Raw genomic sequence first — 13,219 nt, forward strand, 5'->3', positions numbered from 1 at the left:
GACAAAGAACTTTGTCCTAAGGGCTCTATTCTGGTGAGGTGTCAATCCAGAAAAACGAAAAATGTCGCGCGTTACGAAAATGTTGCATGCTTGGTACTGCGGAAGGGGTCAGCAACGAATGAAGTGTGGCAACAATGGTGCAACATTCTCGCGTGACAGTTCCAAGAAAGCAGAAGACGAGGCAAAATTTGCACCATGTTGCCACATTTCATGCGGACTATATAAGCTTACAGATAGCCTCTGAACAGTTAGTTTTGACCGAAAATCCGTCAGAGACGAATCGACGGTGGTAATTTTATTGCTCACACACACATACACACATTGAAAGACACAGGTTGTGCACCAACTTGGGAGGAATAGAACGGTCACTCGGAAACCAGAATGATTCAAGGCAATGGGGTTGGGACCAAACTGGTAGGATATTGGCCACACCCGGAGTGGCCATGGCCCTGAGGGAAGGTTCTACCAGGGGACATTTATCGAACCATACGACTTGGGGCAATATGGGTGTCAAAATTCATGGTTTTTGATACTGGTGATGAAAATGGCCATTTTGATAGGATTGGCCACACCCGGAGTGGCCATGGCCCTGAGGGAAGGTTCTACCGGGGGACATTTATTGAACCATACGACTTGGGGCAATATGGGTATCAAAATTCATGGTTTTTGATACTGGTAATGAAAATGGTTATTTTGACAGGATTGGCCACACCCGGAGTGGCCATGGCCCTGAGGGAAGGTTCTACCGGGGGACATTTATCGAACCATACGACTTGGGGCAATATGGGTGTCAAAATTCATGGTTTTTGATACTGGTGATGAAAATGGCCATTTTGATAGGATTGGCCACACCCGGAGTGGCCATGGCCCTGAGGGAAGGTTCTACCGGGGGGACATTTATTGAACCATACGACTTGGGGCAATATGGGTATCAAAATTCATGGTTTTTGATACTGGTAATGAAAATGGTTATTTTGACAGGATTGGCCACACCCGGAGTGGCCATGGCCCTGAGGGAAGGTTCTACCGGGGGACATTTATCGAACCATACGACTTGGGGCAATATGGGTGTCAAAATTCATGGTTTTTGATACTGGTGATGAAAATGGCCATTTTGATAGGATTGGCCACACCCGGAGTGGCCATGGCCCTGAGGGAAGGTTCTACCGGGGGGACATTTATTGAACCATACGACTTGGGGCAATATGGGTATCAAAATTCATGGTTTTTGATACTGGTAATGAAAATGGCCATTTTGACAGGATTGGCCACACCCGGAGTGGCCATGGCCCTGAGGAAGGTTCTACCAGGGGACATTTATCGAACCATACGACTTTGGGCAATATGGGTATCAAAATTCATGGTTTTTGATACTGGTGATGAAAATGGCCATTTTGACAGGATTGGCCACACCCGGAGTGGCCATGGCCCTGAGGAAGGTTCTACCGGGGGGACATTTATCGAACCATACGACTTGGGGCAATATGGGTATCAAAATTCATGGTTTTTGATACTGGTAATGAAAATGGCCATTTTGACAGGATTTGCCACACCCGGAGTGGCCATGGCCCTGAGGGAAGGTTCTACCTGGGGGACATTTATCGAACCATACGACTTAATGGCGTCATCCATAAAGTACGTACGCTCTTAGGGGGAGGGGGTTACCGTAGGTGTGACAAGATGTGACGAAGGGGAGGGGGTTTTGCGAGACTGTGACGTCACGCTAGGCTTTTTTTAATATTGCATAATATTAATTCGAAATGTACACAATTAAATTAAATCCTTGTTTCTAAAATTGTTTGCTTACTATTATTTAGAAGTATCACATTATGAATTATTATATAGTCACTTTTTTTTATTCAGCTGGAACTTCAATATTTTGCAAATACTTGCTCGATAAAAATAAATGGCTTGAAAGCAGGATGTTCATAAGAAAACTGCTATAAATGGTTTGAACTTATTAGATACAAAGCTGTGAAAAACAGTTTTCAAGATATTTTAATACTTGAATGTTATACTAGGTCTAATTGTAAAAAGATACCAAACTGTTTTTTTATATCGCAATGAATATTCTAAAAAAATAATAATTAGACAACTTATAATTTGTTTTCCATATTAAAATTGGCAAAAATACCAAAATTATGAGAGTTTAAAGAAATAAAAACTACAAAAAATCCCATCGAAACAAGGGGGGGGGGGTCTGGTAAAATGTGACGTACTTTTTGAGGGGGGTTCAACCTTGTGGGACAAAGTGTGACATAGGGGGGAGGGGGGGTTTATTTTTGTCGATTTTTGCGTGACATACTTTATGGATGACGCCAGGACAATATGGGTATCAAAATTCATGGTTTTTGGTACCGTCCCAAGTCGTATGGTTCGATAAATGTCCCCGGTAGAACCTTCCCCAGGGCCATGGCCACTTCGGTTGAGGCCAATCCTGCCAAAATGGCCATTTTCATTACCAGTATCAAAAACCATGAATTTTGATACCCATATTGCCCCAATTTATATGGTTCGATAAATATCCCCCCGGTAAAACCTTCCCTCAGGGCATTTGAATAAATTGATTACTCCTTTATTTGACCTCCTAGCCAAATGGTGTCTTCGGAAGAGTTGTTGTACTTGATAAGGGCTATCTTTTAAAGTTATTGACATACAGGGTGACGACCTTCCAGGGTGTCAACCAAAAACTAACTCTTTTGGATGACGTTGTAGGGCTTTGGTGTATTGCGCAAAGTTGTAGAGGAGAAAATTTCATGAAAGTTTGTCAAAGGCGCCAAATTTGTAGCTCTTAATCTACTACGTCATTTTTGCAAAAATGGTAAAAAAAGCACTTTTTTGTGATAACTTAAAATGTTAGCATTTTAGCGGCCTACTATGTTCTGAAGAGTTGTTTATGACATAAAATTACACATCTTTGCCCAAGACAGCAAAATGTTGTGAGCCTTTATTGAGGAGTTATAACCAATTGTAAGTGCAAATCCGAACAATGCACATGAAAGTACACACTTTCAACTACATTTTCTGAAAATATCTCCGTGTCTATCGGTGTCGATTTAGAGATACAGTGGACTCTCTCGTTGTCGATCTTCTCGATATCAATATTACTCCAGCTGTCAATAAATCTTTCAGTCCTTTCAAATAGATTGCTTTGATGTTTTGTTCTATAATTTCATAACTCCTGCTCTCGACGGTCCCTTCAATATCGACAACGAGAGAGTCCACTGTATCTCAATTTGAATTTGACGGTATTTAATCAATTTATTTATAATTTTTAAGCGGAATCTTATTGAAACGTGGTAATAATCGGTAAATTGAAAGGGTAAATTGATCGATTTTAATATTATGCGTGGCAAGATTATTTAACATTCTGCGGATCTAGCTACTGTGCACAGTGCGGTCGTCTGTTCTGAACTGTAGGCGGCGGCGACTAAATCGCGCAGTTTCAAAAACCGCAAACGTTGTTCAAGTGTCAAACACTTCGAAAAAAATGAAATCAACTCCAAAAAGGAAGGCATCCGTTACATCGGATTCTAGCAATTAAGAGGATGTGTAATCCCGGAAGGTCATACGATAAAGAGAACACAGCTGAAAATTAATTACCCATTTTTGCAATTTTCAGCGTATTAAAAGGTCTGCGCCTGAGGTACCTATCGAGTACGGCGTGTAAAGTGACCTCGAGGAGGATGAAGTCCTGTTTAGACTTGAAGCATCAGTTCAGGAAAAGAACTTCAAGGGCCCAAAGTCCAGTGAAAAACGTGGATCGTTGAAAATTGGTTTAACAGCGTCGAGGACATTTTCGTTCTGTTTGGGATCACTGCGTCCAGTTTGTTTTCAAGGGCGCCATTTTCAAAGAAAATGAACGAATCGCATTCGAAGCCACGAGGAGCGAAAAGGACCAGGAATATGCAAATATAGACCATTTATCACCTTTCATGATGAAAATTGTAAGAGATTGCAGATTGTTTGCAAATAAAACAAATAATCAACATGTTTACAATGGTTTCTTTATTTCAAACATCAAACACGCTTAAACATTTTTTTTTTGAATAGACCTTTGCTTGGGTTGAAAGACCCACCAGTTAAATAACCACACTTTCAAACAAATTTGTCGGAATGAATGCGAGTACCATCTAAAACCCAAACGGAATTGACCCCTGGGTGGCGCTGGATACGGTTCAAATTGGCGCAGCACTGGGCTGAACCGCAAGAACACTTTTTTTTATTTCTGTGTATCGGTTGTTCCAGTTCACGACAATTCGCAACAGCGGTACACTGTATCAATTGTGACGTATTGCTTGAAAACGGCAGTGCGAATCTCGGACATTTTGCCACTAAAATTTCAATAAATATTATTTTGAAAATTCAACAATAACCAAAACTAGAGAAAACTACCTACCAGATGTTGATTGAAAATAGACTGACATGAGCTAAAGAATGCACTGAAAGGCCTACTACGGGGCCGTTGCGATATTCGCAGCTGCGGGATACACTCGCAGCAGAATGAAAATTTATCTATCCACCCGCAATATTGCTTATTGCGAGATAAAATCACGTTTCTCCTTCGCTGTGAGTGACAGGAGATTATTGCCGCCTTATTACCGCAGTGTAAAAATCAGCAAGTTGAACTGAAATTCTGGTTGATTTGGCTGTCAACTTGGTTTGTTTTCAATATTTTCCAAAAGTCAGCTCAAAACTCCAGGCAACCTTTGACAACAGCCAAAAATTTGTTCTGCGGTTGTCTTGCGGCTGTCATGCGACCATTATCTTGCGGTCGTATCACCGCACGTGAACTCTAATTATTGACGCCCGCAGTAAAACATTGTTCATGCTTAAAATTATGATACACTTTTTAAAATTATGAATAAATACATGTTTTTCCCAAAAATAATGTAAGTGAAAATTTTAAATAATTGTTCGTATTTAAAGTTAAGTATTTCCTTTTATATGTGGTCACTCTGGAAAGGTTGTCGTATGTTTTCATAGACAATGTAATTTCCATAAAAATCGATCAATTTACCCTTCAATTTACCGATTTTCACCATGTATTCATTATGATTTCGAATAACATTTATAAATAAATTGATTAAAAATCGGCAAATTCAAATTGAGATATCTAAAAATATATACACGGAGATATTTTCAGGAAATGTAGTTGAAAGTGTGTACTTTCAGGTGCATTGTTCGGTTTTGCGCCAAAATGCGCCATTTTGAAAACATTGCAACTTGAAAATAGGCTCAAAATCACTTAAAAATGGTTATAACTCCTCAATAAAGGCTCAAAACATTTTGCTGTTTTCGGCACAAATATGTAATTTTATGTCATAAACAGCTCTTCAGAACATAGTAGGCCGCTAAAACGCAAACATTTTAAGTTATCACAAAAAAGTGCTTTTTGGACCATTTTTGCAAAACTGGCGTATATCACGAGTAGATTAAGAGCTACAAATTTGGCGCCTTCGATCAACCTTCATGAATTTTTCTCCTCTACAACTTTGCCCAAGACACCAAAGCCCTACAACGTCATCCAACAAAGTTAATTATGGTTGACACCCTGGCAGGTCGTCACCCTGTATTTCAATAACTTCAAAAGATAGCCCTTATCAAGTACAACAACTCTTCCGAAGACACCATTTGGCTAGGACGTCAAATAAAAGAGTTATCAATTTATTCCACTTAATTTTGCCATTCCGAACACTGTGCAATGGCCACTCCGGGTGTGGCCAATCCTGTCAAAATGGCCATTTTCATCACCAGTATCAAAAACCATGAATTTTGACACCCATATTGCCCCAAGTCGTATGGTTCGATAAATGTCCCCTGGTAGAACCTTCCCTCAGGGCCATGGCCACTCCGGGTGTGGCCAATATCCTACCAGTTTGGTCCCAACCCCATTGCCTTGAATCATTCTGGTTTCCGAGTGACCGTTCTATTCCTCCCAAGTTGGTGCACAACCTGTGTCTTTCAATGTGTGTATGTGTGTGTGAGCAATAAAATTACCACCGTCGATCCGTCTCTGACGGATTTTCGGTCAAAACTAACTGTTCAGAGGCTATCTGTTAGCTTATATAGTTAGCATGAAATGTGGCAACAATGGTGCAACATTCTCGCGTGACAGTTCCAAGAAAGCAGGAGACGAGGCAAAATTTGCACAATGTTGCCACATTTCATGCGGACTATATAAGCTAACAGATAGCCTCTGAACAGTTAGTTTTGACCGAAAATCCGTCAGAGACGAATCGACGGTGGTACATTGTGCACCAACAGGAGAATCACTCAAACCAGAATCATTCAAGGCAATGGAGTTGGGACCAAACTGGTAGGATATTGGCCACACCCGGAGTGGCCACCGGGGGACATTTATTGAACCATTCGACTTGGGCAATATGGGTATCAAAATTCATGGTTTTGATACTGGTGATGAAAATCGCCATTTTGACAGGATTGGCCACACCCGGAGTGGCCATGGCCCTGAGGGAAGGTTCTACCAGGGGACATTTATCGAACCATACGACTTTGGGCAATATGGGTATCAAAATTCATGGTTTTTGATACTGGTGATGAAAATCGCCATTTTGACAGGATTGGCCACACCCGGAGTGGCCATGGCCCTGAGGAAGGTTCTACCAGGGGACATTTATCGAACCATACGACTTTGGGCAATATGGGTATCAAAATTCATGGTTTTTGATACTGGTGATGAAAATCGCCATTTTGACAGGATTGGCCACACCCGGAGTGGCCATGGCCCTGAGGGAAGGTTCTACCAGGGGACATTTATCGAACCATACGACTTGGGGCAATATGGGTATCAAAATTCATGGTTTTTGATACTGGTGATGAAAATCGCCATTTTGACAGGATTGGCCACACCCGGAGTGGCCATGGCCCTGAGGGAAGGTTCTACCAGGGGACATTTATCGAACCATACGACTTTGGGCAATATGGGTATCAAAATTCATGGTTTTTGATACTGGTGATGAAAATCGCCATTTTGACAGGATTGGCCACACCCGGAGTGGCCATGGCCCTGAGGGAAGGTTCTACCAGGGGACATTTATCGAACCATACGACTTTGGGCAATATGGGTATCAAAATTCATGGTTTTTGATACTGGTGATGAAAATCGCCATTTTGACAGGATTGGCCACACCCGGAGTGGCCATGGCCCTGAGGGAAGGTTCTACCAGGGGACATTTATCGAACCATACGACTTGGGGCAATATGGGTATCAAAATTCATGGTTTTTGATACTGGTGATGAAAATCGCCATTTTGACAGGATTGGCCACACCCGGAGTGGCCATGGCCCTGAGGAAGGTTCTACCAGGGGACATTTATCGAACCATACGACTTTGGGCAATATGGGTATCAAAATTCATGGTTTTTGATACTGGTGATGAAAATCGCCATTTTGACAGGATTGGCCACACCCGGAGTGGCCATGGCCCTGAGGGAAGGTTCTACCAGGGGACATTTATCGAACCATACGACTTTGGGCAATATGGGTATCAAAATTCATGGTTTTTGATACTGGTGATGAAAATCGCCATTTTGACAGGATTGACCACACCCGGAGTGGCCATGGCCCTGAGGGAAGGTTCTACCGGGGGGACATTTATCGAACCATACGACTTGGGGCAATATGGGTATCAAAATTCATGGTTTTTGATACTGGTGATAAAAATGGCCATTTTGACAGGATTGACCACACCCGGAGTGGCCATGGCCCTGAGGGAAGGTTCTACCGGGGGACATTTATCGAACCATACGACTTGGGGCAATATGGGTATCAAAATTCATGGTTTTTGATACTGGTAATGAAAATGGCCATTTTGACAGGATTGGCCACACCCGGAGTGGCCATGGCCCTGAGGGAAGGTTCTACCAGGGGACATTTATCGAACCATACGACTTTGGGCAATATGGGTATCAAAATTCATGGTTTTTTATACTGGTGATGAAAATGGCCATTTTGACAGGATTGACCACACCCGGAGTGGCCATGGCCCTGAGGGAAGGTTCTACCGGGGGGACATTTATCGAACCATACGACTTGGGGCAATATGGGTATCAAAATTCATGGTTTTTGATACTGGTGATAAAAATGGCCATTTTGACAGGATTGGCCACACTCGGAGTGGCCATGGCCCTGAGGGAAGGTTCTACCGGGGGACATTTATTGAACCATTCGACTTGGGGCAATATGGGTATCAAAATTCATGATTTTTTATACTGGTGATGAAAATGGCCATTTTGACAGGATTTGCCACACCCGGAGTAGCTATGGCCCTGAGGGAAGGTTCTACCGGTGCCATTGTTTGAATGAATTTAATTAGAATTAATTATTCAGGATTAAATAAATAGGCAAAGAATTAAAAAATATAAATAAAAATAGCATGACTTTTAGAGTTTTGTACAAAGTTCTTTGTCATATTGGTCATGTAGAACATAACCACCTGCACCTTTTTTTGTTTAGAAAGGCAACCAAATTTCATATTCATTTAAAAAATTCAGCTTAAGATACTACAGTCTACGAGAAAAAAATAAAATAAACATCGATGTATCTTGAAGCCGATGCATCGTATCAAAAAGTGGTCCAAAACAAACTTGTGGGAAAATTGACGGGCCTTCCGAAAAAAAAAACACTTAAAGAAAAAAACACTCCACTTTTATCCGATTTCTTGATTTTTAAATTTAACAGTCAAATTTGAAGGAGAGCCCTCGATTTTTTTTCGTTCAAAATTTTTGTGAAAATAGCCTCAGATGTTAAAAAAAGACGCATGAAAAAGGCAGGATGCTCCAACTCACCTAAAAAAATACAAAAATCATTTACTGAAACTGTTTTTTGAAAAATGCTCTAAACGTCAAAAAATTCAAAGACCAAATACGGGAATCGATTTTCCGGACAATTTTACATAAAAGTCACCATATTGACCACTGTTCTTTGTCCAATCCTTGCGCAATTAGAGCGGTTTCAAAAATAAAAATGTTGAAAAAAAAAGTTTTTTGATGATTTTTGGCAATTTCTATAGTCTGCATGACTTGATTTTTCAGTCTCGTAAATATTTTTACCGAAAATCTCGTCTAATTTCCCATAAGAACTTTGTATTTTTTTTGGGTGAGTTGCTCCATCCTGCGCTTTTCATGAGTCTTTTTTTAACGTCTTAGGGGGGGGGGGCTCACCTTCAATTTGACTGTTAAACTTAAAAATCAAAAAATCTCATAAAAATGAAGTGTTTTGTACAGTGTTTTTTTTTTGAAAGCCCGTTAAATTCCGAATTATAAAAATATTGAAAACACTTACGCCCTTCTCAAATGGCATTATCAAGTGAAACTGGCTCCATATACACAAAAATGGCTTACATAAGTGTAGGATAACATGTCTACAAAGTTTCATTGAAATCGGAGAGGGTCGAGAAAAAAGTACCTAAAAAATTCCTGTTTTGGGCAAAAATTGCTCTAGAGCAATTCTCAACGAAATTGGCCGATTTCGTGCATTTTTTACATTTTTTTTTTAATTTGGCTCAAATTTGGTGGGTCCTCATGGAAAAAATAAATTATTTTTTTGATAAAATGCATTATTTTCAAATTATAGCCGTGTTTAGACAAATTTTAAGTTAATAAAGAATATTTTTGATTTTTGATTATTATTTTTTTAAGTTGAGTTCATCGTTGTCCAATCCTGAAAATATTTCTTATCGAACAGTTGAGAAAATTCTCTATAATTTTTGTTTTTTGAGTTTCAAAATCAGAAAATTAAGCGTTTTTTTTAGACGAGCAAAGAAAATAGCTTAGCAATCATTCATCAGTTTCTCAATGAAAAAAAAAAAAATAAAAAAATAATGAAACTATATTTTTGTTAAAATATCCAATTTCCGACAAAAAAATAAATTTCAAATTTATTAAATCCTAGGTTTTGTTTGAAAATTCCTCAAATATGGATTATTCAACCTTTTGTAATATTAAGATAGATTCAAGAAATATCAAAAATTCGGATGGATTGGAGAATTTCACAAATGTCATTTTTCGGAAAAAAAATCTAATTGGATGACACCTAGAAAAACCATATGTTTTTCAATTTTTATTTTTTGCAAGGCAGTCGAAAGACCGTTAAAAAAAGAAAAATTGTAGAGAATTTGCACAGTCATATGTTTTTTTCCGGAATGGGAAAAGACGCTATTAAAAAAATAAATAAAAATATATATTTTTTACCATTAATTAGGATTCCATGGCCTTAACTTGTAAATTATCCATGTTTCAATCAAGTTTTAAAGTACTTTTTCACACAACTGAAGTGAACTTTTTTATGGCAATATGTATTTAATTTAGTCCAACAATTACATTCAAATAACCATAACTCATAATTATGGCGAAATTTTTGTTCATACTTCTTCATTGGAAAATTATAAGCAATAAAAATGCGGTTTTCGGGAATTTTCTTTTCTTTTTCTTGGGAAAAAAGTAAATTTAAAAATCGTCAATAAACTTCGTATGCCAATTTTTCCTAAATAATTTGAATCACTCAGATATTTCTTCAAAAGTTACATATTTTCAAATATTTACGTAACAATTTTGTATGAACAGCTGCCAAAATAGTATGGAGAGTTGTATGGGTCAATTGCTGTGATTAAACTAATCACAAAATTTTTCCATGCATCAAACGAACTGTTAAACTTCGTGAGCGTTTTTCTCTGGACATCAGGTTGATTTACGGGTGCCACGATATCTCGAGATTGTATGGACCAAATTTGCTGAAATTTGGGGTGATGACTCGTAAGACATATCCCGTGCGTATGATGAAGTCCGATTTTGCAGTTTAAAAATTACAAAAACTGATTGAAACTGCTAACTTTAAATAGCTATATCTTGGCAATAATAGAACCAAATGTCTCCATAACGTTATGATTCGAAATCTGGACACTTAGTAGCTTATCATTTTTGTTATAACTGACAAAAAATCATGAAATAAGTTGGAAATGTAGAAATATCATCAAAAAAATACATCATGCAAAATATTTTCTAACAATTTTTCATCAGAATTATAAAATTAAAATGACTTGCTGTGCTTCGAATCCTGGACACTGATAAAAGCTGAATTGAAATCCGGACACTTCTGCCTCGAATTCCGGACACTCGTTTTTGCTTATGAATCGCACAAATTTGGACTGAAATGCTAGTAAATGTCATTATTTAGGTCTCAACTAAGCTATTAACATCAAAATAATCGTTATTTTATATAGACATTTGCTAGAATTTAATGAAATCAAATCCATAAATTTCTGTTTTGCCTTCCCGGTGTTTTGAACGCCGTTGAAATATTTCAGTTAAATGTTGCAATTTTTGGTTAACATATTTTTTTTTATTTATTTAATAAACTACGGCGTTTAAACACATTTGAAATGAAAGTTGATGTAAGAATCCATCGAATAACACAATTTTGACATTTGTTATTCGAACTTATATCCTAATAATTGATAAAACAAGATTTGGTGTCTGGGTTTCGAAGCATCCGGGAATTCGAAGCATGACGTTATTTGTTTTGTTAATAGATGAAAATGTATATGTAATAATGTAATAATATACATGTAAACTGTTTTTTTGAAAACAGTTAAACTGCAACCTCTGACATTTTTACCAATTACCCCATGCCAAAACATCACCCCATTTTCAAATGAAGATAACACGATTTCTTTTTTCCGATCTCTGGTGAAAAATGAAAAAAAAACCCCAATAGTATCATTCTGGTTAAATAAATAAACATACCTCAGGCCTGAATCTTATAAATTTTTGCCCTCATGTTAGCAATAAAAAAATGTGAATTTATTAATGGTCCTACATCATTGAACAAACAACGTTTTGATTGACTATGAAACATGTCACTTAAAAAAATATATGTGTACGTCAGCAGGGTTATTCCAGTACGAGTATAAAAAAACTGTTTACGGCAATAAAAGCAAACAGACAGCTGAGGAGACCGCCGCCAGTGCAAACTTGAACTTCACCATTGAAAACCGCTGCTGCATCCTTGGGCTAATCCACTCAAAAACACACATAAATCAGCGCTCAACGGTGGTGCCAGCCTCCAAAAAAAGACCGAACACTGCCTCAATGCATTTTCGCTTAGTAGCTTTCCCATTGACATTGGGTACTCCAAGGTACCGAGCCAAATCTCACTACACTTAACTTCTCGAAGATCTTCTCCTCCTCCGTCATTGCCACCACTTTCATTATGATCGGACATCCGACAATGATGGCCAGCTTCATTGTCCAACTGGTGATGGTGCCCAGTTGCTGGTGCTTCTGCTGGTTATCTCATTAACAAGATTGTTGTTTGCTGGTCCGGCGCGGTGCTGCTGGTACTGTTGTTGGCCGTGAAGTTCTTCGCCACCACTAAGCGGTACCGGCCAAAGTGGGAAGATTTTGCACGGAAGGAATGGACAGTTGAAGTTTTGTTTCTAGTTTATAGATTACTTATAATAAGTTGAATTTTAAACTGCTTACTTTGAATATTTTTCATTAAAATTAGAAATTGAGAGCTATTTAATATTTTACAAAAATAAACATTTTACAAAAATAAACATTTTACAAAAATAAACATTTTTTAAAAATTAGAATTATTACTTAGGATGATTTTGGGATTGGGAAATTTAATCTTGTTTTATTTTTATTTGGCTGATAAGTACTTACTCTATGGTCAAATAAGCATGTTTTCTTTGTCCAATTTTAGTAGCAGTCCATACAAATATGTTAAAAAACGAAAAAATAATACATTATTTTGAAACATTCAAAAAAAAAATAGATGCATTGTGAATTTATTGGTATTAAAAAAAATCAACAGAGCAGTTCTCTAGGATTTCGGTCATTCGATTTTTTTTTGTATTTTTTAATCCGACTGAAACTTTTTTGGTGCCTTCGGTATGCCCAAAGAAGCCATTTTGCATCATTAGTTTGTCCATATAATTTTCCATACAAATTTGGCAGCTGTCCATACAAAAATGATATGTGAAAATTCAAAAATCTGTATCTTTTGAAGGAATTTTTTGATCGATTTGGTGTCTTCGGCAAAGTTGTAGGTATGGATATGGACTACACTGGAAAAAAATGATACACGGTAAAAAAAATATGGTGATTTTTTTATTTAATTTTTTATCACTAAATCTTGATTTGCAAAAAAACACTATTTTTAATTTTTATTATTTTTTGATATGTTTTAGAGA

General features: G+C 37.9%; 1 protein-coding gene across 1 annotated transcript in view; it reads right to left on the bottom strand.

Annotated features, from left to right (window-relative positions):
• LOC119766470 overlaps positions 1 to 12,266 on the bottom strand; it is a 44,110-nt gene extending 31,844 nt beyond the window's left edge. Inside the window, exon 1 of the mRNA XM_038251028.1 lies at positions 12,177 to 12,266. Within this exon, the coding sequence (XP_038106956.1) occupies positions 12,177 to 12,266 (90 nt within the window). The remainder of the gene's footprint in view (positions 1 to 12,176) is intronic.
• Between the last annotated feature and the right edge of the window lie 953 nt (positions 12,267 to 13,219).

Source organism: Culex quinquefasciatus, chromosome 2 (assembly GCF_015732765.1).
Source record: "Culex quinquefasciatus strain JHB chromosome 2, VPISU_Cqui_1.0_pri_paternal, whole genome shotgun sequence".
In the NCBI taxonomy this organism is placed as follows: Eukaryota; Metazoa; Arthropoda; class Insecta; order Diptera; family Culicidae; genus Culex; species Culex quinquefasciatus.